Consider the following 25,494-nt stretch of genomic DNA (forward strand, 5'->3'; position numbering starts at 1 on the left):
ACACTATAACTCAAAACTCTTCAAGGAAAAACGATCTTCAATTATGCTAAGGGCCTCAAAGCAATGATCCAAAACCAGTTGTTACCAATGGTTAGAAACAGTTATTGTAAAAACAAGGCCAATGCTAGCAAGGCTAATGCAGAGAATGTCAGCAATGCCACTTTCCCTTCGCTCAAAGTCATTATCTCTTCAAACCTTCGAACAAAAGCACGAAGCAAAATTAACTACCAACCCTTTTAGAGCAGAGCATCATGCTTAGGTTTGTTTTCATTTGTGATAACAATGGTGGCAAAAACTCATAAAGGACTTGTCCCCCGCCCCCCCTCCTGTACTAAACCCACCGCCACCAAAGAGAAAATAAAAAGAAGAGATGAATGTTCATGAACCAAAGTAAGTAAGGCATAGTGAATTGGTCAATGCAAATAGGGGAAAACAAAGGAAGGACTTCGGAGGAATAGTGAAGAAGGCATATGAGATGGTCTCTCCTCTGTTCGGTGACCACAAAGTTGTTGCATGTGAAGGACCAACGACATGATTCGCTGCCTTCCTCTCTTCTCTTTTACCTAGAATGTCCTCTGCACAATTTGCATCACATAACCAAACTACCCTGCTTCACATACCAATTAAGCCAATCAAAACCCTCCAACATGAATGTGAACAGACTCAAAATTCAACCAAGAACCGAATGAAAAATGCTTTTAAGCCCGAGACATGGGGGAGACATGGGGCAAATCGAAGTTGTTACTGTTAGGTTTTTGGCCAACATTGGATTTTTCAATTCAAAGTTATTGCTTTTATATCGGTTTTGAATAATTTATCCTTGTCATCTCTCCCCTCTTCAAGCTTTATATTTCCACCTTCTCTCTGATCCCACGTGGACTTCATTATCGAAAATATTTTACAACTTAAGTGTTAGTGTATCTTCGATTGGCATAAATTCGGAGAGTTTTCTTATTTGTGACAGGTGAATCCAAGGTACTTGAGTTCATTATTCATGAGCCAATGATCCATTTCAATTTGAATGTCGATAACAGAATATCTGTAGTTAAAAGGTTTCCCTAGCGTGCCGTACAAATGAGACATGTAACAAGTTGCGAAACATGCCAATCAATGTTTTAAGGATGAGATCTTTTTGGACATTAATTAGAACAAGATTGCTGGAATATGAAAATTTACTTAGAGATGGAGAAAACAAGAAAAGAAATTCCTTACCTTCTCGATGAAGCAATTTTACTTGGCTAACAGATAAATATTTTTTATAATAGTCTTGAGATCCCTTACATACATATCTACGTGTAGATAGAGCACTAAGATACATATGTGAGTATAGAATCCACAATCTTATAATAAAAGTGACATTTGAACATGAAATGCATTCAATTTAATAAAATAAAATAAAAATATTCTTTTTCTCGATATAGAGTTTTAAAATCTTTCCCAAGATAAGTAAAATTTATAAGGAAAATTGTTTTAAAAGTTTCAATCTCTATACAAATACTACATTATAATGTGATGTTTTATATGTAAAGTGGATAGACTAAGTGCACCAATAATGGGACACAGAATTATTTTCTTTTTCAAGAAAACTTTGAGAGAATCAAAATATGAACCGAGTCATAAACATCATGTGTATTTGACAATATTTAAAGTAATAAACAGTAAAACAACTCTTTCAGAATGATATACTATAAACACTTATAAATTTAAGTAAAGTTGACTATAGTAAGAACAACATGTAACGCATAGAAAAAAAATCATACAAAATTTTATGCATAATAGTAGAGGAGAAAAATTGACTTTATGAGTAAGCACAACAATAGGATAATTGTTCAAAAAGTTCTAAATTTATTATGATGACCATTTCAATTCGAAACCTTTTAATGATTTGCCAATTTAGTCATAAACCTACTTTGTTTATAATTGGTCGGATTGACTATTTTGGTAAATCATCAAAAGATTTAATAATAAATTAACAAAACATAAAATAAATAAAAAATTGGACTTTGTTTATAATTGGTCGGATTGACTATTTTGGTAAATCATCAAAAGATTTAATAATAAATTAACAAAACATAAAATAAATAAAAAATTGGACTAAATTGCATGATCGAAAAGTTTTGGACTATATTGGCAAATTATCAAAATGTTCATAATTAAATTGGCACAATTAAAATATTTAGGACTGAATCGGCTGCTGCACAATAGATTCAAAACTTTTTGAACAACTTTTTCACATAACTATGCATGAGGAATAAGTTTATTTTTGGTAAAATTGGACACACACGATATTTCATAAGTCTAAAACAAATTTATTTAAGGAATAAGTGCATTGAAAGTCCTACAAATTGTTGGTAAAATGTAATTAAATTTTAAAACTAGAAATGAGTGCAATTTAGTTCTATAATTTATCAAATTAGTGTAATCAAGTCATTTAGTTAACTTCGTTCTAGTTGGTTGATGGAAAATGCTAACGTACATGACTAAAACAAAAGAAGTTTTGATCCGAATATGGTTTTTAATATAAATTTTATTTAAATTAAATTAGAAAATAAGTTACATTTTTTTTTTTTTTTTTTGGAAAATTTCAATTAATGGCCTAAAGTGGAACCGTTTTTCTCAAAAAAAAGAGCCCAAAATGGATATTGTCTCAAACAAAAGCCTCAAGTGACCAACTTAGTTTCAAATAAGGGCCTCAACTTAAAAGTCAACCAAATCTTATTTGCATCTAGGGGTATTTTTGTCTAAAGACTTTTTTTTCCTTCTTTTCTTAATTTATTTTCTCCTTCTCTTTCTTTTCTTCATCATCATCGAGCCTTCACCTTTTTCACTCTTTAGATTGCGTTCTCCAAAGTCCATCTCTAACTTCCTTGCCGAATTAGCCATCAACACCCTCAAGCTCATTTGTCATTGCCCTCAACAGCAATTCCAATACCTTTGTTGAAAGATGGAGGTCAATCTAAGCCCTAGATCGAGCACAAGTGAAACAAGATGTAACGCTCAGCTCGATTCAATCCCCACATCTTGTGGTCATGGTCAAGCACGAAGCATAATGAGATGTAAGCCATTAGCCTGCTGCCCTCGTTGTCGTCGATGCTTGAATTCAAATCGGTGCTCACACAAGCTATGATCGATCTTAGCGAGGAGAAGCCAGATTGAGGTGCCTAAGCCAAATTTATTAGAGGTTTTTGAGGAATCTCTGTGATACTCATGTGCATTGATTTGTTCAGTGAAATACGTGGTTTTGGGAATTTCTGAGCGATTTTGCACCTTTTTCATCTTGTTATTCTTTCTCAAATCTTTGTAGATAATATTTCAGAGTCAGAGAGACAAATTTGTTTGAACATGTGTAAACCAGAGTCATTCGTTTTTTAGATTGAGTGATGTCTAATTGGAATCGCCACCAAAGGCGAATATCTTCAATCACGGGCTATGTAGCACGAACACTCTCCGGAACCTTTCGTGTCATGTCCGACACTCCGACACGATCCGACATGTCCCAACACGCTCCGACACGCAGTCAACAAGTGTTGAAAAATCCGACACGTGGTCAACTCTCTCCGACACGCTCCAACACACAAGTCCAGAATTCCGACATGCACATGGTCAATTTTAAAAATTTCTAATACTTGAGGGGTCAGAATATAAATATATACAAAATAAGTAATAAATGAAGTAATAAAATTGCTATAAATATAAACGCACGGGGTCAATTTTTTTTTTTTCAGTTTTTTTTTAGAATTTTTTTTTTAAAAAGTATTTTACTATGAAAGAAGTAATAAAAAATGCTATATATGATAAATAAATAAATTTAAAAATATCATTTCAGCATTTTTCTTTAAACAATGTTTTTTTCCTCTAAGTTTTGTGTATTATTGTAACAAATTAAAATAATTAATGATATTATTTAATATTTTTCGTGTAAATTAATTATAGGCTATTATTATTATTATTATTATTATTATTATTATTATTATTATTATTATTTATGTATTTATATATAAAAATATATTTAATATATAACGTGTCGAAACGTGTCGAAATTCTCTATTTTTAATAAATAACGTGTCGGCGTGTCATGTCGTGTCGTGTCGCGTGTCCGTGTCAATGCTACATAGACACAGGTCAGAATGATTCAGCAGCCTTTGATAATAACCAGCATGCACGACACAATTGGACCCTCTCAAGAAGGCACATATTTCACCTCAATGCAAGTTGTGTCTATGAATGTTATGAATAATCCAACCCGGACCAAATAAAACATTCCCAAGAAGCTACGAGTGAAAGTTATCATGGCATAGGCAATTTCATTGGCGGGGAGAGCATGGAACTGTTACTTTAATTTCCATAATAAGTTTTTATAAGCAAATTGAATAAAAACAAAACCCACTTATGGATATTTCTTGATTCTCAAGTTCATTATCGTCATCGGAGAAGATGAGTGGTTGTGAATAACTTAAAAACCGGCTCACGCCGAAATCGATGAGTTCTTGGTTGAGGATGCAAAATTGCATAATGTAGAGCATGCGCTTTGAAGTTTGCTGATTGGGAGGCTGCAAAACTGAAGCACGCAATTTGTAGTTTTGCAAAACTGCATAACTTCTCAAATATCTTTTCGTTTTCTTCTTTTCTTAAATTGTTCAAATTGTTTTGCAACTGTGCAAGCTTGTGCATCAGAAGTTTGATGCATTTGTCAAGGAGGTGAGCAAGATGAAAAAAAGAAAGAAAAGAAAAACAAAAAGGAAAAAAAAAAAAGTCTTTAGACAAAAATACCCCTAACTGCAAATAAGATTTGACTAGCTTTCAAGTTGAAATCCATATTTGAGACTAAATCAGTCACTTCGAGCCATTTCTTGATACAATATTCACTTTAAGTCTTTTTTTGAGAAAACGGTTCCACTTCAAGCCCTTAATTGAAATTTTCTTTCTTTTAAAAAAAAGGAGGAGACTTGAGAATCCAGCAAGGGCATGCGCGACCGAACGGCATCTACTCGGAAACCAAACCTGCCCACCTAGAAAACAAGTCTAGGAATTGGTTACCATTGAAATTGGTCTAAAACCGGTTCCCATTAAAACTGGTTCGAGAACTAGCTCCTAAAATTTGGAACCGGTTGAACTGGTTTGATTCCCAATTCCTAGTGAATACCCATTCGAGAACTAGATCAGGATTGGCTCTCCTCATTTGTTGTTCCTTTTCCTCACTTGTTTCCCTCCCTTGCCGGCTCATGGTTGCACCATCCATCACCAGCTAACAACCGCATTGTCTATCACCTAAAATTTTTGCTTTGCTTTATAATGTTTGTTTATAATAATTAGCCTCGTGGATTCTTAGTTTTTTGTTTAGTCAAAAAGTTCATATACTATTGATAACATGTGTTTAATGTTTCAATATATATTATTTTCTCGTACATTAATGTAAAATTCAAAACCGTATATGATATCAAGCAGTTACAAAATAGGTTCTAGTATAAATAAGGTTGACTTTAGAACTAGACTAGAAAAACAATGTAGTTCCAAAATGGGGTCAAGTGCAAACAGAGTTGAATATAGGGTCTAAAAAGGGGAACTGATTATGATACCGTCAGGTACAGGGTCCAGATCAGGACCTATCCATCTTGGATCCAATCACCCCTAGTCGTTGCCACCCACCATCGCCAACAACAACCTTTGCTTGCAGCTAATGAAGATTGTCAACCACTAATCAGGGCTTGGCCACCCTCACCAACCATACCCCACCGATGAGGGATGCAAGCTCTAATAGCCTAGTTCCTCATGTCTATTTCTTTTTTCTTTCTTTCCTTCTTTTTCAATTAAACTTATTTTTTAAATTTGATTTAAATAAAATTTATATAAAAATCAAATTTGAACCAAAACAATTTCCTTTACGTTTCATATTTTAACCAAGTCATTGCCACATGGAAGAAAGAAAAAATATTTAAAAAAGTCATCCATATTTTCTTTTAGTCAAGTTAGATGAAATTAGCTTAATGACTCGAGTGCATTAATTTAATAGATTTTAGGATTTCCAATACATTTGTCCCTCTTTTAAAAGACCAACAAACCTGCAATACTATATTACCTCACAATTTTTCAGTGATATTTTCTTCAATTATTGTCATTGAATTAGATATCAAATTTCTATATAAATTGAATATGACAAGTGTAAACATAAATTCAGTCAAAACTATGAAATAAGAATCCAGTGGGAAGTTTGGCCAAATGCACTAGTGATTTTCTGTTTGCTACTTTAGTTCAATAAAATTTCAAAACCAACATACATAACTTATTGAAGATTATGTCTCATGTCTAATATGTCTTATAACAAGTTTCTCACAAGCAAAAGCAAAACTAAAAGAGCAGGAGTCACATCTTAGAGTTGAAGCCTTTTTTCGTTCTGGGAAAGGCTACGATTGGCTTCGGTCAGAAAAGAAGCCAGAACCAACACGACAAGCAAACGAAAATACCCGAGAGAAACCAGCATGAGCTCAAATCATGAGTGGCCAAGCAGCTTTTTGATTCCTTCTTTAAGTACAAGCACTTAACTTCATTCGCTCAAATCCCCCAAAAAAAACATAAGTAGCCTCATCTCTGTTCATTTACAATGAAACTACCTTTAGAAAAGCCCAAAGAACTCCCAAAGCTTGTAGCTTACCCTATCCGGGACAAAGCTAAAATCTAAAAAGGAGCTGAATGCAGATGATAAATCATTCCTATACTTGATGTTACTGGACCAAGCGTCTGAATGCTAAACTTCTGTAAAAATGTGCACCACTTAACTTTTTTAGTTCACAGCATGTGATCGAAACCTCCGCCAGCCTGAAGCCCGGGCACACGGTTCACAGCTACAATATTAAGTAATTGTTGAAGCCACCGCCTAGTTGTTGGATCTTCCTGCAGCAAGATAACCATGAGATACATTGGAATATGCCTTCGACTAACAAATAAGATGAAAATAAGGATGTCACAGCAGTTCATCAGTTGGTCTACAAACAGGTAACAATAACAAACATTGTAAAAATACAGCATCTTCAAAGGCAACGGCACTGGTTAAGCACTTAGCAGCTGACACCACAATACAAACTTCCATCAATGCGCATATATAGAAAGGTATCTTAAGATATGCAATTGGCGAAACGGAGACCAACAGTAATCAGGCCATGAAACCAAAATAATTAAAAACGCATACAAGCTAACATAGAGGACATCCAAATGGGGTAACACTAGCTTCTGGAGTTCACTTAATGAAGAAAAAACTGACTGATGTACGAATTATTTTCCCATTCTTCGGAAGAAAAAGTGGACATGGCTAAAAGCACTTACACGAAGACAAGAATTAAATGTGCCATCCCTTAACATTTCGGGAAGGCAACCTCTCAATGCATCGCAAGCCCTGAAAAGGAACAGAAAGACATTTTCTGTCAACCAAACAAATACTTAAGCCATTAGACGATAACTACTTAAAGATGAATGCCCCAAATAGACAACCTTGGATTATCTGCTAAACGCAAATAACAACGAATAATGTGCTTCAGCAGCCGCGATGAAGGTTGTTCAGCAAGTGCTCCAACCATGTGATTCAAAACCCGGCCTACGGCATAGAACCGCTCTGCCGTTGTGCAAATATAGTCCAAGCCCAAGTCATCCAACAAAATCTTCTGAACAATAAATGTTGCCACCTGCAGGAACAGAAAATAAACATTATAGCTTTGCAATCTCCTTTCAGGAGAAAAATCAAATGATGAAGTTCATGACAACTTCAGACAAGTACCTTCTTTTATCGGCAAAGTAACACGAAAATTCAAATCAGATAGACAAACTATGTTGTCACTCTATGGTATTACAGTTCAAGAAGTTTCTCAGATAACAAAATCATTTGAGCAACAAACCAGAATTTCCAGACACATTCCTTAAGCAGACACCAACTCGACGATGGTGACAAAATCCATTCAAGTAATCTTATATACCAGATGCTTAAGTTCAGCATAAAGAGGTATTAAGGGCATTCGCAATGCATGAGGATATCATTTCAAGATCTAAATCAACTGATACAAGCTTCATCATATAACCCTAGCTCACAGGAATCAAACTCAATCAAAGGAGGACACTACTATAAAATCAAGCGAGTCTAATAATGCCCAAGACTTGTTCCTATGCTTTCAATGGGGAAGGCACTTATGGACTTTTTATCTACAAAAAGAACTCTTCTTTTATGTTGCGCAAAAAGTAGAGCAACTGGGTGACCAATTATTGCTGAACTTATCGCACCAAGCAGAAAAAAAGGCCATGACCCTGATGTAATTCAAAAATCGGAATAAAATTCTAAAGTAAGACAGCTTATGGATTGAAATACTGCTTTATGTAAACATATATCCAATTAGAAAAGAAGAAACTTAACCGTCTTTGACAATTCACTGCCCATCTCCATAGTTCGAAGGCACAGTGGTATAATTTCTGTCGAGAGAAGAAAACTAATAACTTCAGTGTCATCAACCTGTTAAAAGAAAATTTACAATTAAATAAGTTCTCGGACATCCAGTGAAATGGAAAGAATTTCAGAGTTATAGCTTACAAGGTATTAGTGGTCAAAGTCAAGGATCAAGTATATAATTACATGCATATGCACAAATGCAAAGTCAATGTACTGAGATATGAAAGTGATAGTATGTTGGTCCGAATCAAGTACCTTAACCAGGGCACCGATGACACCAAGACTAGTCAGTCTCAAATACTCAAATGGCCTCGTCTTGCTCCCCGTATTGAGGAAAGGATACAAGTATAGAGGTATATGGGCTAGAAGATGCAATAAGAAAAGTATCAATTGAAAGGAATTTTTATTTGTAAGAAGTACAATAAAACAAGCTTCATGACTTTAAACTGAAAGAAAGAAACAACATTATAATAATATGCCATCAATCACAGACAAAGCAATTTATAGGAACTTGATGATAAGGTAATTATTGTCAAAATGACAAGTTATTAGGATCAACCATATCATAACAAATGTTCAATCCCTGCTGATGGAAGCCATGTCACATGACACCATCAAAGTTCCTCAAGGCTATCATCTTTTATAGATTTTAACGTTTTCATCAAGTAACCGTTTACTGCAACCAAATTTCCAGCTACACGTTTTGACACAGTCATCGAAGTGATTATTAAAGCAACTTCCTAGCTTGTTTGTATTCTATATCCAATGATAGGTGGAAACATGGTTCTGGTCAAGGTATAGATCCTAAACCACATCTGATTGTAAACTCTAAGAATCACATTTGAACTTGAGACTTTCTATAAATCCATAATTTAGTTAATCCTGATAATCATACAACTATTACGGTGGGATAAAAATCGTTCTCCAAAACTTGTATGCTTCAGAGATAATTTTAGGTGATTTCTGATAATGAAACTTCACAAGAGAAAAAATTTATGCTTTATTAAACAATGTTTCAATGAAGATAGCCTTTTAAGATGATCTAGAATATTACCTTTGAGGAACAACATTCTTGTGTCAGGGTGAGAGGCTACACACTGTACAGCATAAAAGACAGAATTCATCATTATCAGTGTTGGGGTAGACAAAGGAAGAATAGACAGAAATTGCATGAAAACACTCAAAAGAAAAGCTAAATGGCTTCACAAAATGCATATGCACTTTCTTCTATAAAATCCTTACAAGTCTCACAATAGAAATGTAAGGCAAAATTACCAAAAGAAAGAGGACCTAAAGTCATAAGCAAAAACAACATTCTGAGCAATAGTTGCCATATCATCACTGACTAGGACTGAGGACAATGTTATAAATAGAAGAGAAAACATTGGTATAAATTCTTCAATGAACTCCGACAAACTTCTATTGAAATGTTGGAGTGAGGGCTGAGGACTTTAAAAAATGATGACCCACCCACATGATGGTAAAGTCGCATGAAGATTCAATAACCAAAAGAGTATATGAAATTTACCTGAAGAAGGGCAAGAGCGTTGCAGACTCGATTTGATTGTGCGGGAGTTAAATTTGGTGGCGATAGGACAGGGTATATGAAGATTATCTCCTGAATGGATGACAAATTAAGCATAAGCACATGAAAAAAATGTAAAAATAAGCAATGGTAGATCATAACAGCAATAAGGGAAGCCTATTAAACACACAAAATGAAGTGCAGAAGTTCCTCATATTGAGATGAACAAAAATATAATATTCACCAAAGGAAGGAGTCTGACATCTTCTACTGATAGGGCGCTCAGGTAAATGACAAGGACAATATTAAAAGATCGAGATCTTGAAATACAAGATATGCACAAGATACAAATTGTCCTAAGGCTTCATGTTTTGCATAAAACCCAAGGCGTACCTGCAAAAGTGCTGCAATGGTACCAACGGAGTTCCAAAGCAGGGGAGCCAAATCTTGAAAGAGTTCTCTTTTCTACAAAACGTAACAATAAACAAAGATGTGTCAGTCATACCTGCATGAGTGCAGCAATAACAATATGCACAAACTAAAACAACCAAAAAGTAGCCAGTTCTCGAAACCAGTTCATTGTTCAATGAAATGAAACCAAACGCTGACAGACACGCATAATACATCAATTCAATTGTAGGAAGGCAATTCAAAGTGCTCTGCTTTTTAAACAATAATAAGGAAACCACCAGCGCTACTACTACCTTGAAGAGTGTTCTCGCTAAGTTGGATCAGCTGCAAGAATTCTCTCATGTCATTGCACCTACTTCACACCATGTCTTTGCCAGGCCCACATACTCGTGATCATCCTCCATACATTTGTTCCATTAGTCTTTTGACATGTTACCCTAGTCTACTATTAATTCGAAGTCTCATTATAACCTTGTTGTATCTTATATTTTATGGAAAAAAAGAAAGCAGAGTCCCTGCTTCTTTGGTGTGACCAGCGAGTTGTGGAGAGCATAGCACAAAGAGCTCCATTTCACCATTTCTGACCTATTCCAATAGCATTAAACAAAATGCAATAGCAACAGAACGAGCCCCATGCAAGTCTAAGGACCTCAACTTGGATTTTTACCACACTAAATCAGCCCAAAATTTACCGACCCACCTCAGATAAAATCACCGTCGTTCAAAGCAAATTCAGAATTCACACCAAAACCCTAACTCATTATACCATTTCACGAGGATATCTGTTAAAAATCGCTCCTTTCCCGCACACACACGCACTCCAGCAATATCAAATGACCCACTAAGAAAAAACCACTATCCAAACGACATGGCGCGACACGGATATGGAAAACAAAGCAATCCAATAGACTTGATAAGCAGCCCCTTCGTCTAGTTTACCTTGGAGAGCTCGAGCAGCGCGTTTTCTCTGAGATCGGGGTTACAGAGGTCGAGGACCAGCTGCTCCGCCGACGCCATTTTCCGGTCCTTGCTCGCCGGAGGGCCGGCGGCGCCCGGGGCCGTCGCGCCCGGCCCGGCCCCGAACGGCGCGTTCATGGACAGCGATTGGGGCAGATTCGGCATGGACATCTTGCTGCGTTAGCAGACAGGATTTCCCGATAGTACGATGTTCGCGAAATTGGATCGAAAATTGGGGGAATTATAGAGGAGTGACAACCTGCAATGAAACGACGTGTCGTTTCCACGGGGCAGTCGGTTGGCAAAGTGTCACAAAAATTCATTCAGTTAAAATGATGCTCAAATGATCTAATCCTTCGCTTAATTAAAGCGTACAAGCTTTGGTAAGTACAGCATTTGTACTTTGAACATTAGTACACTCCAATCGTATTGTAAAATACTCGAACATGTGTCATCCACTTCAACTTTTAAATATTTTGATAAGTTCTTACTTTTTACTTTTTAGTTAATTTAAGCTTTGCTATTGATGCATTTTGACTTTTATATATCCTGAACCACCGACGCGTATATTCACATAATATTTCATTCTCATAATGCAATTTTCACTTTACATATTTACTTTCCATAAAAACACATCTTATTTAAATATTTGTTTAAAATTTTCTTCCAACTTCACAATAACTAATGGAAATTACCAACACAGTCCAATTATTAGAGAATTATCTGTTTAGGGAATCATGGATATACATGGTCCGACTAGATCAAAATGAGGTGAAATGATAATGTACACGGTTCAATTATAAAACGTCTAAAGAATAGATCCACAAATGCGCGAGTCATAATAAAGGAGGAGGCACGCATGCAATGATACTACGTGCCGTTTTCCATGGCGGGCAGTTTCGGAATTTCACTTCACCGGCAGGGTGCCAAAACTACCACTTCACTTCTCATTTCTCATGTAATTTGTGACAATACTCGTGCTTGGCAAGTTTTCTGAGCTATTGGAGAAATATACTCAAGTCTTCTGTATTATACAGTGCCTTCTGGTCCTCATGGATCACCGTCTTAATTGCCTCTGCATTGTAATCATCATCATCACGATCCTAATCTGTGTAGCTCCTCTATTCTATACAGAGCAAGTTAAGAAAGCATCACCAAGATGCTTTCCATCAGGAAAAAATCCCTATCGAATTCTAGAAACAGCAACTATCCTGAGGAAATTCCATGAATGCACACTCTTTCTCGGGCTTGAAGCTTGATTTTCTTTTGCTTTAAGTTTTGCAGCAATGACTACAGAATCCATGGATACAAAGGCCTAGCCATTGTAGACATCCGATCAATCAAATAATAGACACTTAATTGACTGACTGCAAGATACCTTAATCAACAGATTACAAGGTTACATGCACGGACCAATGCCATTTCACTCATGCATCAGGTAAAGAGCACGCTAATTCGCTCGCTTCTTCGAATAATCCCTGGGGCCAAATATGGTGGAACCAATTCTCACATTTGTGCTCCCCATCTCAATCTGCATAAATCAGGAAGTGGATCTAATTGCTCGCATGACATTCATCAACTTATCCTGAAACATGGGCTGCATGCTCATGGATATGACATGAACGGAAAGAGAAGATTTGACACGATCTTGTTCAGTGAGACAAAGAAATACTGATTAATTCTCCATCATTGATCCATACATGCACAACGAGGAGATTTGTGTTCCGAACTCAAACTATTGCGGAGGAAAGCACATCCCGAGAGTCACATGAGATATATGAAGTTTCCTAAATGGTTCATGCCATTTCAATAGAACATTCACCAGGAATACTTCTTGAGGATCTCAAACTGGACATGCCAATAAATAATAAGTAGTGAGTATATGTCACTTACCGCTTGCTCGAAGTCACCGGACATGCCCATTGACAACTCACAGTGCTCCTCCTTGATTCCTAGTGCCTTGCAAACCTCAGTTCTGCAGTTTGAAAGTGCCTGTTGATATACAGCATGAACAATAAAAAATTAGCATGCAGAGGCAACAAGCTGAACCTGAATAAGCTGAGCCAGATGAAGGTAGACAAAACCTAAAAAGTTAGGCTTCCATTCTTCAGACTTCACAATGGACAAGATGGTTCATTTTCATTCCTCGACATTGAGAAAAAAACATCACCTTGAAATTCGCTGGAGTTGATGTATAGTCTGGCATCCCTATTGTCATCAAGCCAGAAAATTCCAAGTTGGGGCACCGTGATTTGACATATTTCACAAGCTCCAAACAATTTGCAGGCTCCACACCAGATTTAGCTTCAACATTGTCATAAGGACTAGTCAGTCAATAAAGCATATCATTTATCTAAAGAAAAGGTCCACAATGGCTAACCAGAAGATACTGATGCTATGTTCACTTGTTCCTTCCGGGATAAAAAGAAATCCTCTATCAGTTCCAGTCCAACCATAATTTCGAAATTCATACACTTTGGCATTCCATTTACCCCTCTTAGAAAAGAAGAGAAAAAAACAAGTCTCTTGTTCTAACCATCTACTATAATACCCAAAATTCTTTATGAAAACTTCAGTAAGCTGCAGGGGAGAGATTCTAACCCCATGAAACGTGGGCAGCATGAAACGAACTAGATGGGAACATAAATTGGTTAAAGGCCCTCCATGACAGGAGATACAAGGAAGAAAAAAGATGAATTGTAACTGAAAAGTGTAGCATAAAGAAAAACCTTTTTGAACCTTTTTCATTATCAATATTGAATGTTTAAAGAAAAAGAAGAAGTATAACTAAAGAGCATCAAGTTTAATCCACTTAAAAGCCTGAAAAGACAAAATTTAACTCTACATCAGAGGAAGCATAAGAGCTAAGGAAACAAGAGAGCAGCTACAATCATTTTGCACACACTAACGACTATGCTTAAAATAACATGCCCAATGAATAAATACTAAGCATGTGGATTAGAAATCAGCACTTGAAAGTGTCACAAGCAATTACTTTAGCTACAGCTAATCCCCCAATGAGAGATTGCTTCACTAATCTAGCAGGTAAATCTGCTTACTCACATACTTCTCCACTGGTGTTCACTTGGACCAAGACCTTCAATGGATTTCTTCCGAGGCTTGAAACTGCACGATCAAGATGGTTAGCAATCTGCAAAATAGGAAATAGTCAGCGATCATTTTTATCCAGAAAGCTTCCCATAACTCCTCGAGATTTTTCAATTTTGCCAAGGTCATGAAACTTTGTTATAAAGTTGAGTAACTCCAAAAGCACAGATGGTGAATTGATAGGAATTTGTAGCCTTAAAAATTGACAAGGAGAACAATATGTAAGCATAAGTCTGAACGCTACGTAAGATATTGGTAAGCCATGTTATCCCTCGCTATAAACAGTTCCAAATTCAAATTAAAGCTAAAAAACAATTTTCTAACGTCTAGCTACTAATGGCTATGGAACTGCAAGAGCTCCTACTTTCTAAAGTCAAATCGAAGTCCTTACTTTCTCGTTGTCCACACCCTCAACCATCGCCAAATTTGGAACTGCAGCTGAATGTACAGATAAAAATATCATGTGTCAAATTGTGGTAAAGACAGACGAACTAATTTTAGAGCAAAGTTGTGCAAATTTAAAAGGGAGACCTTGTCAGCAATCGCCATATCATTTCCGTGCCCATAAGCAACAATTGTGATGGCTCACAAAGAAAAGTTTCACAGAAATCTCAAAGCAAATCCATGACCCACAGTTTTGGTGCTATTCAAAGCGTCCCATAGCCATGATCAAACTATTACTATAGACAGAAACACACTGCAGATAATTTACATCACGCACTCTATTCAAATGCAGATATGAAAAAATGTGCAAAAAGCTTGATATTTTTACTCTAAAGCACAAGTGATCTATTGTTTCCATCAATAGGCAACAAATGTGTCCTAAGAGAGTAAAATTCTTTCTTCTAACTTTTAAAAAGAACAATGATAAGGAACAACGGTTCATACAGAGAAGCATTTTGGCTTTGTTGCTCTGCAAATGCCCCACGAAATGCCACTCGATGTCCTCGGGCAACTGCACAAGGAGGCACAAGCAATTCAGATTCAAAGCACAACCCCACGTTTCCCCCTCTAATCAATCTAACTGCACCTCCTCAACACCCATGAGTCGAATCTAACGAACCCATCAAGAGCTCTAATCAACCTCACGAACCCAGATCGCAATTTCAACAAATTCTTCGAGCAAACACACAATCAGACACTGATTCAGACACACGAACGCGCAGAGAAACTGGTCAACAGGTCACAATCACAACCCCACCAAAAAGCTCCGAACGGAAACACCATCAAGAACTGATCGGACCGCGTGAATGGTCGGAGGGAGAGAGACCTGCGGAGCTTTCTCGACGAACTCCTGGGCGTAATTCTCGCCGAAGCGGCGGTGGCCCGCGTCGTAGACGTCGCGGATCAGAGAGACCGGCTTGGTTTTCGAGACGGCCACGACGCGCACGTTCTCGGCACGCGCGCCGGACCGCTCGGCCGCCTGGCGGACTCGGACCATGACGGAGCGGAGCGCCGCGACGGCGAAGCTTTCCACGGCGGGAGCAGCCATGAAACGCGACGGTTCTCGGTGGTTGCAAACCGCCCGGGGTCGTGTCCCGCTCCCCCCCTTATGCCGTTGGTTGCTTGCTTCAATCGAGATTTCCGGTTTTCTGGGGGATAGAGTGGTAAATTCAAATATAGATAAAACAAGCGAGAAAATTTTGCAACCACATTTTTCTTCAGACGATAATAATAGGTGTGCTGAAAAAACCAGAGAAAATTCAGACGATTATATTTTTTTTTTTTTTTTGCTTTTCGCTTAAATTGTGACGCCTTTGTATTAATTCATTTTAGGTATTGTTAGTTTTGTCTCATTCCATTCTGAGATTATAGATGGACAATTTTTTAGAAAATCACCCCTATTCAAGAGGCTCATTTTGTGAGTTTATCTTGGTTTTATCTATATTTACTGTATAATTCGGTACATTTTTACCCCCTTAATCACCATCCTAGAAGTCCGTCAGGAGCTATTCATTTTATGCTTTGGCATGTATGGTCTTTTGACCCCGGCGTGTCTCTTCATCAATTCTCATTCTATGCTTCAGACTTCATATGACAGTCCATTATCATGTATAACATTGATATAGTAATTTTTTTTTTTAATTTCACGTGATAATTACTCCATTCATTTTAGGATATTGTTTTGAGGGCTTAGTTGAAGGGAGACGTAATATTGGGACAATAAGCCCTGGTCCAACGACAAGAAAGAGGCACGTGAATGACATGTGGTCGCTGGGACGTGTCCGTAGTGTAAACGACGAGGCGCTGGGTCTTTTGAAACGCAATTCCAATTTAGAGAGTTATTATTCTATTGAGAAAATGAGTGTAATCAAGTACATATTTTGAAATTTTCCCATAGTTTCTCCAATAAATGAGCTACTACCGTTCGGCTAAATGCCACGTGCAGTTGGGTAATTGTCTGAAGGAAGAAAATGAATAGTTGTGTGAGGAAGTAAATAAAATTGGAAGTTACTGGAAATATGTGTTAATTACGTCTTTTCTCGTCTTCTTACTAGTTGATGTAAGTGTACTTTAGAAATACAAATAAGTGAGACCAATATCTACTTTTTTCGTGGTAATAAGCACAGATGATTATAAATTACGAATTAATTTAAATTACCATTACAAATTAATTACCACATATAATAACTCAGTAAAATTGATAATATGTGATCTTTGATGTTATTGTCGCTCTTTTTAGCAATTACATTAATTATCTATCACAGTGTATTCAAAAGCACAATTACAAACTATGACGAAGCATTGACAATATTTCTTAATAAATAATCAGATATACAATTACGATTCACAAATGATCTATGTCGACAGCTAAAACATTTTCCAGGCAAAATAATCAATGAGCCTCTTACTTTTTTAAGAGATGATTGCTTGATGTAGAGTATCGTCCAACTTCTGTTCTGAACTTCTAAATTCATCGACTGATGCTTGGAGGATTAACTCAACCTCTTTAATAGTTTGCACAGTACCATCCGAAGTAGTGCTCCAGCAGTAGTTCTCAACAACTCCAAGATGGGAGTACTCATGAATTCGCATACTGCAATTTCCTTTTAACTGGGAGATTTGCTGTGCAGGCCTACATATAGAAGCAAGACATATTCTTTGCAGAATGTCTTCACCTTTAATCCTACGTAACATATAGAACATGGATCTTTGACAAAATCCAGCAATATGGTTTAGTCTCTCTCTCTACTCTTGATCCTCTGTTGCTCTGGAGTCTCTACAAGACACTTTCATCTGTGAACCAATCTCACTCAACATCGAGTAAATCATACTTCTCTGATGGGGTACGCCATCTTTTGCAGACTCTGTAGATTTGATGCCTCCAAGTTGAATGAGGCTGGACCCAACCTCCTTTTGCAATCCCTTTGCCTTCATCATCATCCTGACATTCTCGACAGCATCCCAATTACCATCGGCTGCATACATGTTTGACAGTAGCACATAGGGCCCAACATCTGTTGGTTCCAACTCCATCAAACGCTTGGCCACCATCTCTCCTAGTTTGATGTGAGAATGGGTCCTACAGGCAGAAAGCAGAGCACCCCACAGTGAAGATCCTGCCTCTGTAGGTACATCTTTAATCAACTCTCCAGAATCCTTCACCAGCCCAGCCCGAGCAAGAAGATCGACCATGCAACCATAGTGCTCCACCTTAGGTTGGATACTGTAAACCCGAGACATCATGTTGAAACACCACCAACCTTCCAAAACCATTCCGGAATGTGTGCATGCAGATAATATGCTGACGAAGGTAGCGTCATTTGGCATTGGGCCTCTCTTCTGCATCTCCAAGAACATTTCCAGGGCTTTCTTGCCATGCCCATGTAACCCATACCCCCTGATCATAGCATTCCACGAGACAACATTTCTATCAGGCATCTGATCAAACACTTCCTGGCTAAATCCATAGCGCCACATTTCACATACATTGTTAATAGTGCAGTTGAAAGCAGAACGTTAGCTTCAACGCTGTTGTTCTTCATGTAAGAATAAACTAAGTGGCCTGTAGTGAGGTCCCCTGTATTGGCACAAGCAGTCAAAACACTCATAAAAGTAGCCCCATTGGGTTCAATCTCTTCCTCTTGCAGCATACTATCAAACAAACTTAAACACTCCGTATAACCTTTAACACGTACATAAAGAGCCAACAAGGTATTCCATGAAACCACATTCCGGAAAGGCATCGAATCAAAAAAGCCGCGAGCCTCTGACACGTTTCCCATCCTTGCACACCCATCAATCATACAATTCCATGACACAATGTCCCTAACCGGCATTCTATTAAACAACCATCGTGCCTTGCCCATGTCCCCTTGCGCAACATAACCCGCAATCATTGAGTTCCAGCTGAAGACGTCCCTTTCAGTCATTTCATCGAAAAGTTCGCGAGCAACATCGATTTCCCCATTCTTCACATGACCATAAATCATGGAATTCCAGCTAACCAAATCCAACACAGTCCCTGCATCAAACACCAAGCGTGCACTCCTGGCTTTTGAAAAGCCGAATACATGTGAATCAACGCATTCCTCACGAACAAATCTAACTCAAACCCGAGTTTTAACACCCTGCCATGAACCTTCTCTCCTTCAGCCAATGACCCAATGACCACAAACCCTTTCACAACAATGGGGAACGTATAGTGATTTGGCGCAATATCATTCCCCACCATCTCTTCATAATAAAATCTCATAGCACCACACGCATCACCCATGTTGACATAGGTTCTTATAATAGTATTGCACAGGAAAGCATCCGGCTCTTGGGTACACTTGAAGAACATAACCGCATGAGCAACTTCACGTAAAGAACAGAGCTTTTTCACGGCTTGGCTCGTGGCAAGAGAGTGTTGGGAGAGACAGGTGACAACTAGCTGAGCATGGACTTGGTTGAACTCTCTGATGCTATTACTCGACTCCAATCTGCGCAAGATCGGATGGGCTAACGTCAATACGTCAACTTTTTCGTCGTCTGTGATTAAAATCCGTCGCTGGACGTCGTGAGGCCAGAGTTTCGGGGTGGGCTTGGAGAGGTGTTTCCGGGATTTGATGAATTTGTCGAGAGACAAGGACGAGGATCTGGTGTTTGGTGTGAGTTTCCGGGCAATGGACATATCGTTCTTGGCTCGTGTTTGGCTTTTCCGGGAAGCTTTGTGCTTCCGATTTCCGAAGTTTCAGAGCTTAGATCATGCTAAAATGTCATGCACCTGGCCGGTGCACTGTCTCGCTTTCCTGAGCAAAAATAAAAATACATATACATGTAATTATTTTCGCAAAAGCTTTCTACCTTATATCAGCATGTTAAAAGGCATGTCGAGTGCATGCGCCCTTCTCTATGGATCTCTCATCAGGATATAGATTTTATATTAATAGGTAATGATTTATTTTAAAAATAAATATGTAAAAATCAGCTTTTGTACCTTTATTGGACGAGTCTTCATGAATTTGCAATAGCTTAACTGTCGTGTAATCTAAAAGGATGGTCAAATGTGAACACAACTAGAATGAATCTTTGATATCTTCAAATTTTCCTTTATATTCTCAATTTCAGCGCTTCATTTTCCTTGTCAACATAGAGCAAGTGTAGTTAGAATATTCAAACTATGTTTCAAATCCTTTGCCATCTAATTCAAAGACGTGAGGATATTGAGTGTGCCAATCTTCCGGGACTACATCTTTCTGTCGCGACCCTCCAGAATAGGAGTGTCGGGAAACGATAGGTTTAGAGGTAATGCCAAGGGTGGACCAATAGTTCTCAAATGGCTTGGTTCTCCCAAACCCTTACCTTGCGCTACATTAGAAAATTCAATTGGAATAGATCCAACTATGAAGTTCAACTGAACTAGGAGTTGCCTCTAGATTATCAAAGGTCGGTGAGGTGTAGGAGTATATCTTACTTCTTATGCAACCAGAGATGTAATGTCGAAGACTTGATTACACTAATTCAAATTAAAAGCTTTTTTGGTACCTTAACTTGATTGATTTGTTAACTAATTATCCACGCAACATTTTTATCAGATTATGAGTCCTAAAGTTTTCATCTACTAACTGTCTATGCAATTTTTCTTGGTATTTATTAAGATCCTAAAAGGGTAACCTAATCATCTAACTAGAACAAGCAAATCATGACACAAAAGAGATATAAAAGAATCACAGCCCATTAATCAAAACGGTAATAAAAGAAAAATTAAAAGGCGGAGTGGACTAAAGTGATATAATATGAGCGGGTAAAAAATACAACATAGTCTTGTTAATAAACCCCAGATCAGAATACCCCATGAGCTAATTACAAATCAAGTTCAATTTTTTGCCTAAAATATTGAACTTCCAAAAACTAAACTATGTCAAAGGCATCTGCCAGAATGTCTCAATTATATGTACTAACTAAAATGAAACTAAGTTAAATCTAATACTAAAATCTAACAACTTAATCAAGACCTGCTTCTAAGCTATTTTATATATATTTTTTAATTTTCGAATTTTTTTGAGTAATCCGAAAATGGGGACTCGGGCTGAGCCATTGGGCCGGGTCCGGAACTAGGTCTTACCTAGACTCCACGGGGCCGGACCACGAACACTAAAAGCCTAATGGAAGAAGTGGGCTCAATGGTTCAAAGCCCAATCCGACCATAACCAGAATCGAGTCCAAACCCACTCCACCAAATCGAACCCACACTCAACAAGCAAATTATCAACACCGAATCGGGCCAGATTTCCCAAATTAAACAAGTCCAAATTCATTTAACCAAAGCCCAAGCCCAGATTTACCAAAATTCAACCTAAGCCCATTTCTTTTTTTCTTTTCTTCTTTCTTTTTGTTATTTCTTTATTTTTCTCTCCATTCGGTAAATTCTCTTGCTTTTTCCTAGGCTCTCGTATTCACTGTCTTCCTCTTAACAAAACAAGAACACACCGGATTCTGTTCATCAGCATGGATTTCGAAACTTCAAATTAAAATAATCACAACGTAGCTTCAAGCCATGAACGTATAAGCTTCATCGTTCACCATGTTTATCCCCGAACTTCCACCGTCAACCACCGTGGTTGGTTGGAAATTAGCTCCCAATATCGTGCGGATGCACCACAAGCGACTACAATGCATGGAGCAGTAAGAGAAATCAAACCCAGGAACATCTGTCTCTAGATATCACATCAAGCACGATGTTAAGTCCACCAAGCCTTTTTCCACATCAGTGGGCGCAGTCAGTCCAACATCGAAGACACAATGCATAAAACGACCAGGACGTAAGGCGCATGGAAGGCTATCTCGGCTACCTCATCGTGCATCCGAATCAGGCTTAATTTTTAACATATCTGCTCATCTCAGACGAATCACATCAACACGGGCCTTCAGTTTGAACAGCACCCAGATTATTTCTCAATCATATCATAGAAACATTTTATCGAACGGGTCGCGTGCGTTTCAGCCGAGGTGTGTATATGCAAAACGAAAAACACCGATTCATTCCGAGTTGTCACGGACAACCCAAAACCCAGGTTCAGATCATCAAACCAAACTCAGTCGATGTTAGTATTCAAACAATCATGACATCATATCTCCATATAGGAAGTGACCGTACCTTTGTCCGAAATGAATGTACACTTAGCCGGTGATCAAATAGAAGAGTCAAAGTCCTTAAGGCGTCAACGATGAAGAACCACACCGATGGAAGTAATCGAGCCGGAACTCTAGCACTTCTTCATGCTCTCGATCCGGAAACAGAGCCAAACAGCGGATTCGCTTGACCTCTCTGCGCATGAGTTTGCGAGCGAGCGTTCGCGAGGGACGAGGGCTGTCTGAGTCGTCCATCCGGGCTGGGCTCTCCAAATGGGCTTCTTTTATGGGCCCTTCTGTATTATAAAAAGCCCTTGACTGACACATTGTGGACTCAATTTATGTGGGTCCAGTGAGCCCCGCCCTCCAAATCTTTAAAGGGCCAAATTCTTGGGCAAATAGATGGGTTTGGGTCAAGCGACGGCCGAGGAGGGCCAAGCGACGGCGACGGGAGGCGCTGGGAGGGCTGCGAAGCTCACGCTGAGGAAGATGGTGATGGCTCGCTCGATCCCCACAGTCCAATGGCTTTAGGGTGAATGACACGCCTGTCGAATTGCCATGAATGTTCCAGAGCATTCATAGGAAGCTCTAATCAAGATCATTTTCATGATATAATAATATATTGTCAAATCATTATAAGAATACGAGGTGGCTGTTTCGCAAAAAACTCAATAATAAAGGAAATTGTTTTCCATAAAAGTATTTTTCAAGAACACAATTAGTTTTCATTTATTTTGTGATATATGATCAAAAACGTTTTTGGATGTTTGAATTTTATTGGAAAATGATTTTAATCTCATGAATTTATTTCAAGTCTAAAAAATTAATATTTTTTTTTTACTTTTATTTTAAAAATCGAATTTTAATTATCAATTTTTCCTTTTTTAAAAAAATGATATTTATTTTTTATTTTCTTACTTTTCTCTTCTTCTTTTTTTTTTTATATTTTATTTCCCTTTTCCTTTTCCTTCGCCACAACCGATCAACAATGGCCACACGCAAGCTTGAGGCTTGTTCGGCGGGGACCATAGGCGAGCCTAAGCTCACCAGATTGGTCGAACCGCGAGCTCATTTGGATTTGGTGAACCTTGTGCTCGGTGGCCTCGGCTAGCTTGGGCTTGCCTAGATAGCTGAGCCTTAAGCTTGCCAACTCGCGTCATGGCCTATCATTGGGCTAGTGGCCATTGCCAAGGCACGAGGCCAATAAAGGAAGAAGGAAAAAGGGAAAGAAAGAAAAGAATAAAAGAATAAAAAGTTTTGATTATTTTTTAAATTATTTTTATAAGAATAAGTTTTTCATTAACCAAGGATCCTAAGATTGGGAAAATATTTTAGAAAAAATTTTCCAATTCTTTTAAAGGGGAAATTATTTTCATGAATTTAAGATTTGGTAGGAAAATATTTTTCTAAGGAAAATATTTTTTGTTGATTAGAAAACATTTTCATTGATTCATTTTCGTGAGCAAACGAAACAAATGGATCCTAGGATTTTAATTCAAGCATGCCCATGAATTGTTGATTAATCTTAATACTTTCATACATTTTCATGCATGACACAAACATTACTCTAGTATCTTCTCCAATGGGAGAATTCATTAGAGCATATGATCTATTGGGATAGGAACAGGTATGCCAATAGGAGTAGAGGAAACAAGAAACTAAATCCATAACACCATCACAAAGCCCATTCACACGTGAATCCAAGATGCTTTTGTGGTCTACAAGAGTCGTATCCTTTTGAAATTGGCGTAATGGATAGGAGGATTAAATTCACTAGATAGAGATTATCCTAAATATAAGGAGAAATTAAAATCTTAAGATTATCAAGTCCTAATTTAGAATCACCTGGAGTGGTAGAGTGGCGTAATCTTTGTGAGATATGAATCGCATAATTAGAAAAAAAGGCAAAATTAGCTTTGTTTACAATCCATTAATAAACATTTGTAGATCAAAGCTGCTTATACATATACATAACAAAGTCTGAATCCGAATAACCAATTACTTTCAAATTGTCGGTTCATCTACATATAAGCATGTAACCTTTTGTACCTTGAAGATACCTTATCATTTTCTTTGTAACTCTCTAGTGGTACATACTTACATTACTCTTATACTCCCCAACATTTCCACAGTGAATGCAATGTCAAGTTAAGTGCAAATTTGAGCATAAATCAAGCTTCTGATGGCAAAAGTATATGAGATGTTTTTTGTTTGTTCCATTTCAAAATCGTTTTTACGCATTAGTTCAAATTAAATTGATCACTCTTCACAATATGTGTTATACTTAATGAACAATCTTTCGTCTGAAAAATATAGGTTTCTTGAAGTAGTCCTAATATGCCTCGAGTCCATCCCTGTGGATCTGAATACTAATGACATAAGCAGCCTCGACTATATCTTTCATATCAAAACTTTTAGAAAGAAATTGTTTCATTTCACATAACGACACTTTATCATTTGTTGCATGTATAATGTCAACCACATAGAGGACACGAAAACAAATTTTGCTTCCATTAACCTTCTAGTATATACATTGGTCCATGACATTTTGCTTAAAACTGAATGAAGGGATGATATCTTTGTTTTTCCTTCCTGCTAGGTGGTCACATCTTGAACCGTTGAACTTTGTTCAGTAGATAACTAATCAATCCAAAAAATCCTAAACCTTTCCATATTTCAAAAATCCTAAACTGCTACTTTTAAATATATATATTCGATTTATTTATTTTATTTTTAAAACAATAAGTTTAAGTTTAGGATTTTGGACAATTTTCCTAAAATCTGGTGTTCATGGGCCATTTGTTTTTTTTTTTTTTTTTTTTTTTTTAAATTTTGGTTTGTGTTCACTGGCTAGTTGGACGGCTTAAGTTTGATACCTTCGTGGGACATATATTATTACATGGATCCCATTGGACACTTCGAGAAATGATAATTATAGGCCGGGATTGTTATACCTTTGGTAAAAAGAAATCGTAAAACAATGGACAAACCCAATAACCTTTTATTTTAAAGAAAGAGCACGTTTGCCAATTTCTCGTAAATGTTTAGCCGGAGTATTATTAGTCCCTGAAATTCAACGCATAAGATTGTATTGGGTAGCTTCCAAGATTTTACAAAATTGCGTGTCCAATTATAAGGGTCATCTAAATTAACCATTTATCTTTTGTTAAGTGAACGTGATGGTCATTGGTTTATTTAGAATAAAAGCACAATTAAAAGCATGTTGCCATAACGAGTATAGAAATACTTTTTCTGTATTCCACACGTGGTTTTCAAAAGAATCTCTCTCTCTCTCTCTCTCTCTCTCTCTCCATTCCATTTTCTTTCCCTTTTCTTTTTGCCAGCAAGTCGTTGGTCATGGCTAGCGAGGGTTGCCTTGCTTAGACGTCTAGGTTGGCGATGAATTAGTACTAATTTGAAAAGATTTAGGAAGAAATTGGTCAAATTAAGACATATAAGATTGAATTGCCGATGGAATAATTTTATATTTTTTCCATGTGAACTAGTGTGG

At 37.4% G+C, this 25,494-nt stretch overlaps 3 protein-coding genes across 3 annotated transcripts; all 3 read right to left on the reverse strand.

The window, feature by feature from the left end:
• Positions 1-6,458: 6,458 nt before the first annotated feature.
• On the reverse strand, positions 6,459-11,595 carry LOC104448204 (CCR4-NOT transcription complex subunit 9). The gene is made up of 9 exons (XM_010061994.3): positions 11,301-11,595; positions 10,344-10,415; positions 9,954-10,043; positions 9,480-9,522; positions 8,681-8,787; positions 8,393-8,488; positions 7,483-7,673; positions 7,318-7,387; positions 6,459-6,888 (listed from the first exon to the last, which is right to left on the reverse strand). Exons 1-9 carry the CDS (start codon positions 11,487-11,489, stop codon positions 6,784-6,786), a joined length of 963 nt encoding a protein of 320 aa, XP_010060296.1. The 5' UTR covers positions 11,490-11,595; the 3' UTR covers positions 6,459-6,783.
• A 647-nt stretch (positions 11,596-12,242) lies between these two features.
• LOC104448205 (pyridoxal phosphate homeostasis protein) lies at positions 12,243-15,987 on the reverse strand. The gene is made up of 7 exons (XM_010061995.3): positions 15,697-15,987; positions 15,315-15,381; positions 14,818-14,864; positions 14,382-14,469; positions 13,489-13,622; positions 13,212-13,310; positions 12,243-12,849 (listed from the first exon to the last, which is right to left on the reverse strand). The coding sequence occupies exons 1-7, from the start codon at positions 15,916-15,918 to the stop codon at positions 12,769-12,771; spliced, it is 738 nt and encodes a 245-aa protein (XP_010060297.1). The 5' UTR covers positions 15,919-15,987; the 3' UTR covers positions 12,243-12,768.
• Positions 15,988-17,159: 1,172 nt separating this feature from the next.
• Positions 17,160-20,576, reverse strand: LOC104448206 (pentatricopeptide repeat-containing protein At4g18840). The gene is given in 3 exon segments (XM_039315141.1): positions 17,160-18,322; positions 18,325-18,930; positions 18,933-20,576. Coding segments are annotated over 3 exon segments (1,923 nt in total). The 5' UTR covers positions 19,543-20,576; the 3' UTR covers positions 17,160-17,615.
• Positions 20,577-25,494: the final 4,918 nt, after the last annotated feature.

The sequence above is a fragment of the Eucalyptus grandis genome, chromosome 6 (assembly GCF_016545825.1).
Source record: "Eucalyptus grandis isolate ANBG69807.140 chromosome 6, ASM1654582v1, whole genome shotgun sequence".
Classification (NCBI taxonomy): domain Eukaryota; kingdom Viridiplantae; phylum Streptophyta; class Magnoliopsida; order Myrtales; family Myrtaceae; genus Eucalyptus; species Eucalyptus grandis.

Excerpts from the sequence above, each read along its gene's own strand:
- LOC104448204 (XM_010061994.3), bottom strand. The coding sequence starts at position 11,489 with ATGTCCATGCCGAATCTGCCCCAATCGCTGTCCATGAACGCGCCGTTC. Across the intron at positions 10,416-11,300 it reads CGCTGCTCGAGCTCTCCAAG|AAAAGAGAACTCTTTCAAGA; the intron begins GTAAACTAGACG and ends TACGTTTTGTAG. Across the intron at positions 6,889-7,317 it reads CATTTAATTCTTGTCTTCGT|GAAGATCCAACAACTAGGCG; the intron begins GTAAGTGCTTTT and ends ATCTTGCTGCAG.
- LOC104448205 (XM_010061995.3), bottom strand. The coding sequence starts at position 15,918 with ATGGCTGCTCCCGCCGTGGAAAGCTTCGCCGTCGCGGCGCTCCGCTCC. Across the intron at positions 14,865-15,314 it reads CAAAGCCAAAATGCTTCTCT|CTGCAGTTCCAAATTTGGCG; the intron begins GTATGAACCGTT and ends CTGTACATTCAG. Across the intron at positions 13,311-13,488 it reads CAACTCCAGCGAATTTCAAG|GCACTTTCAAACTGCAGAAC; the intron begins GTGATGTTTTTT and ends GTATATCAACAG.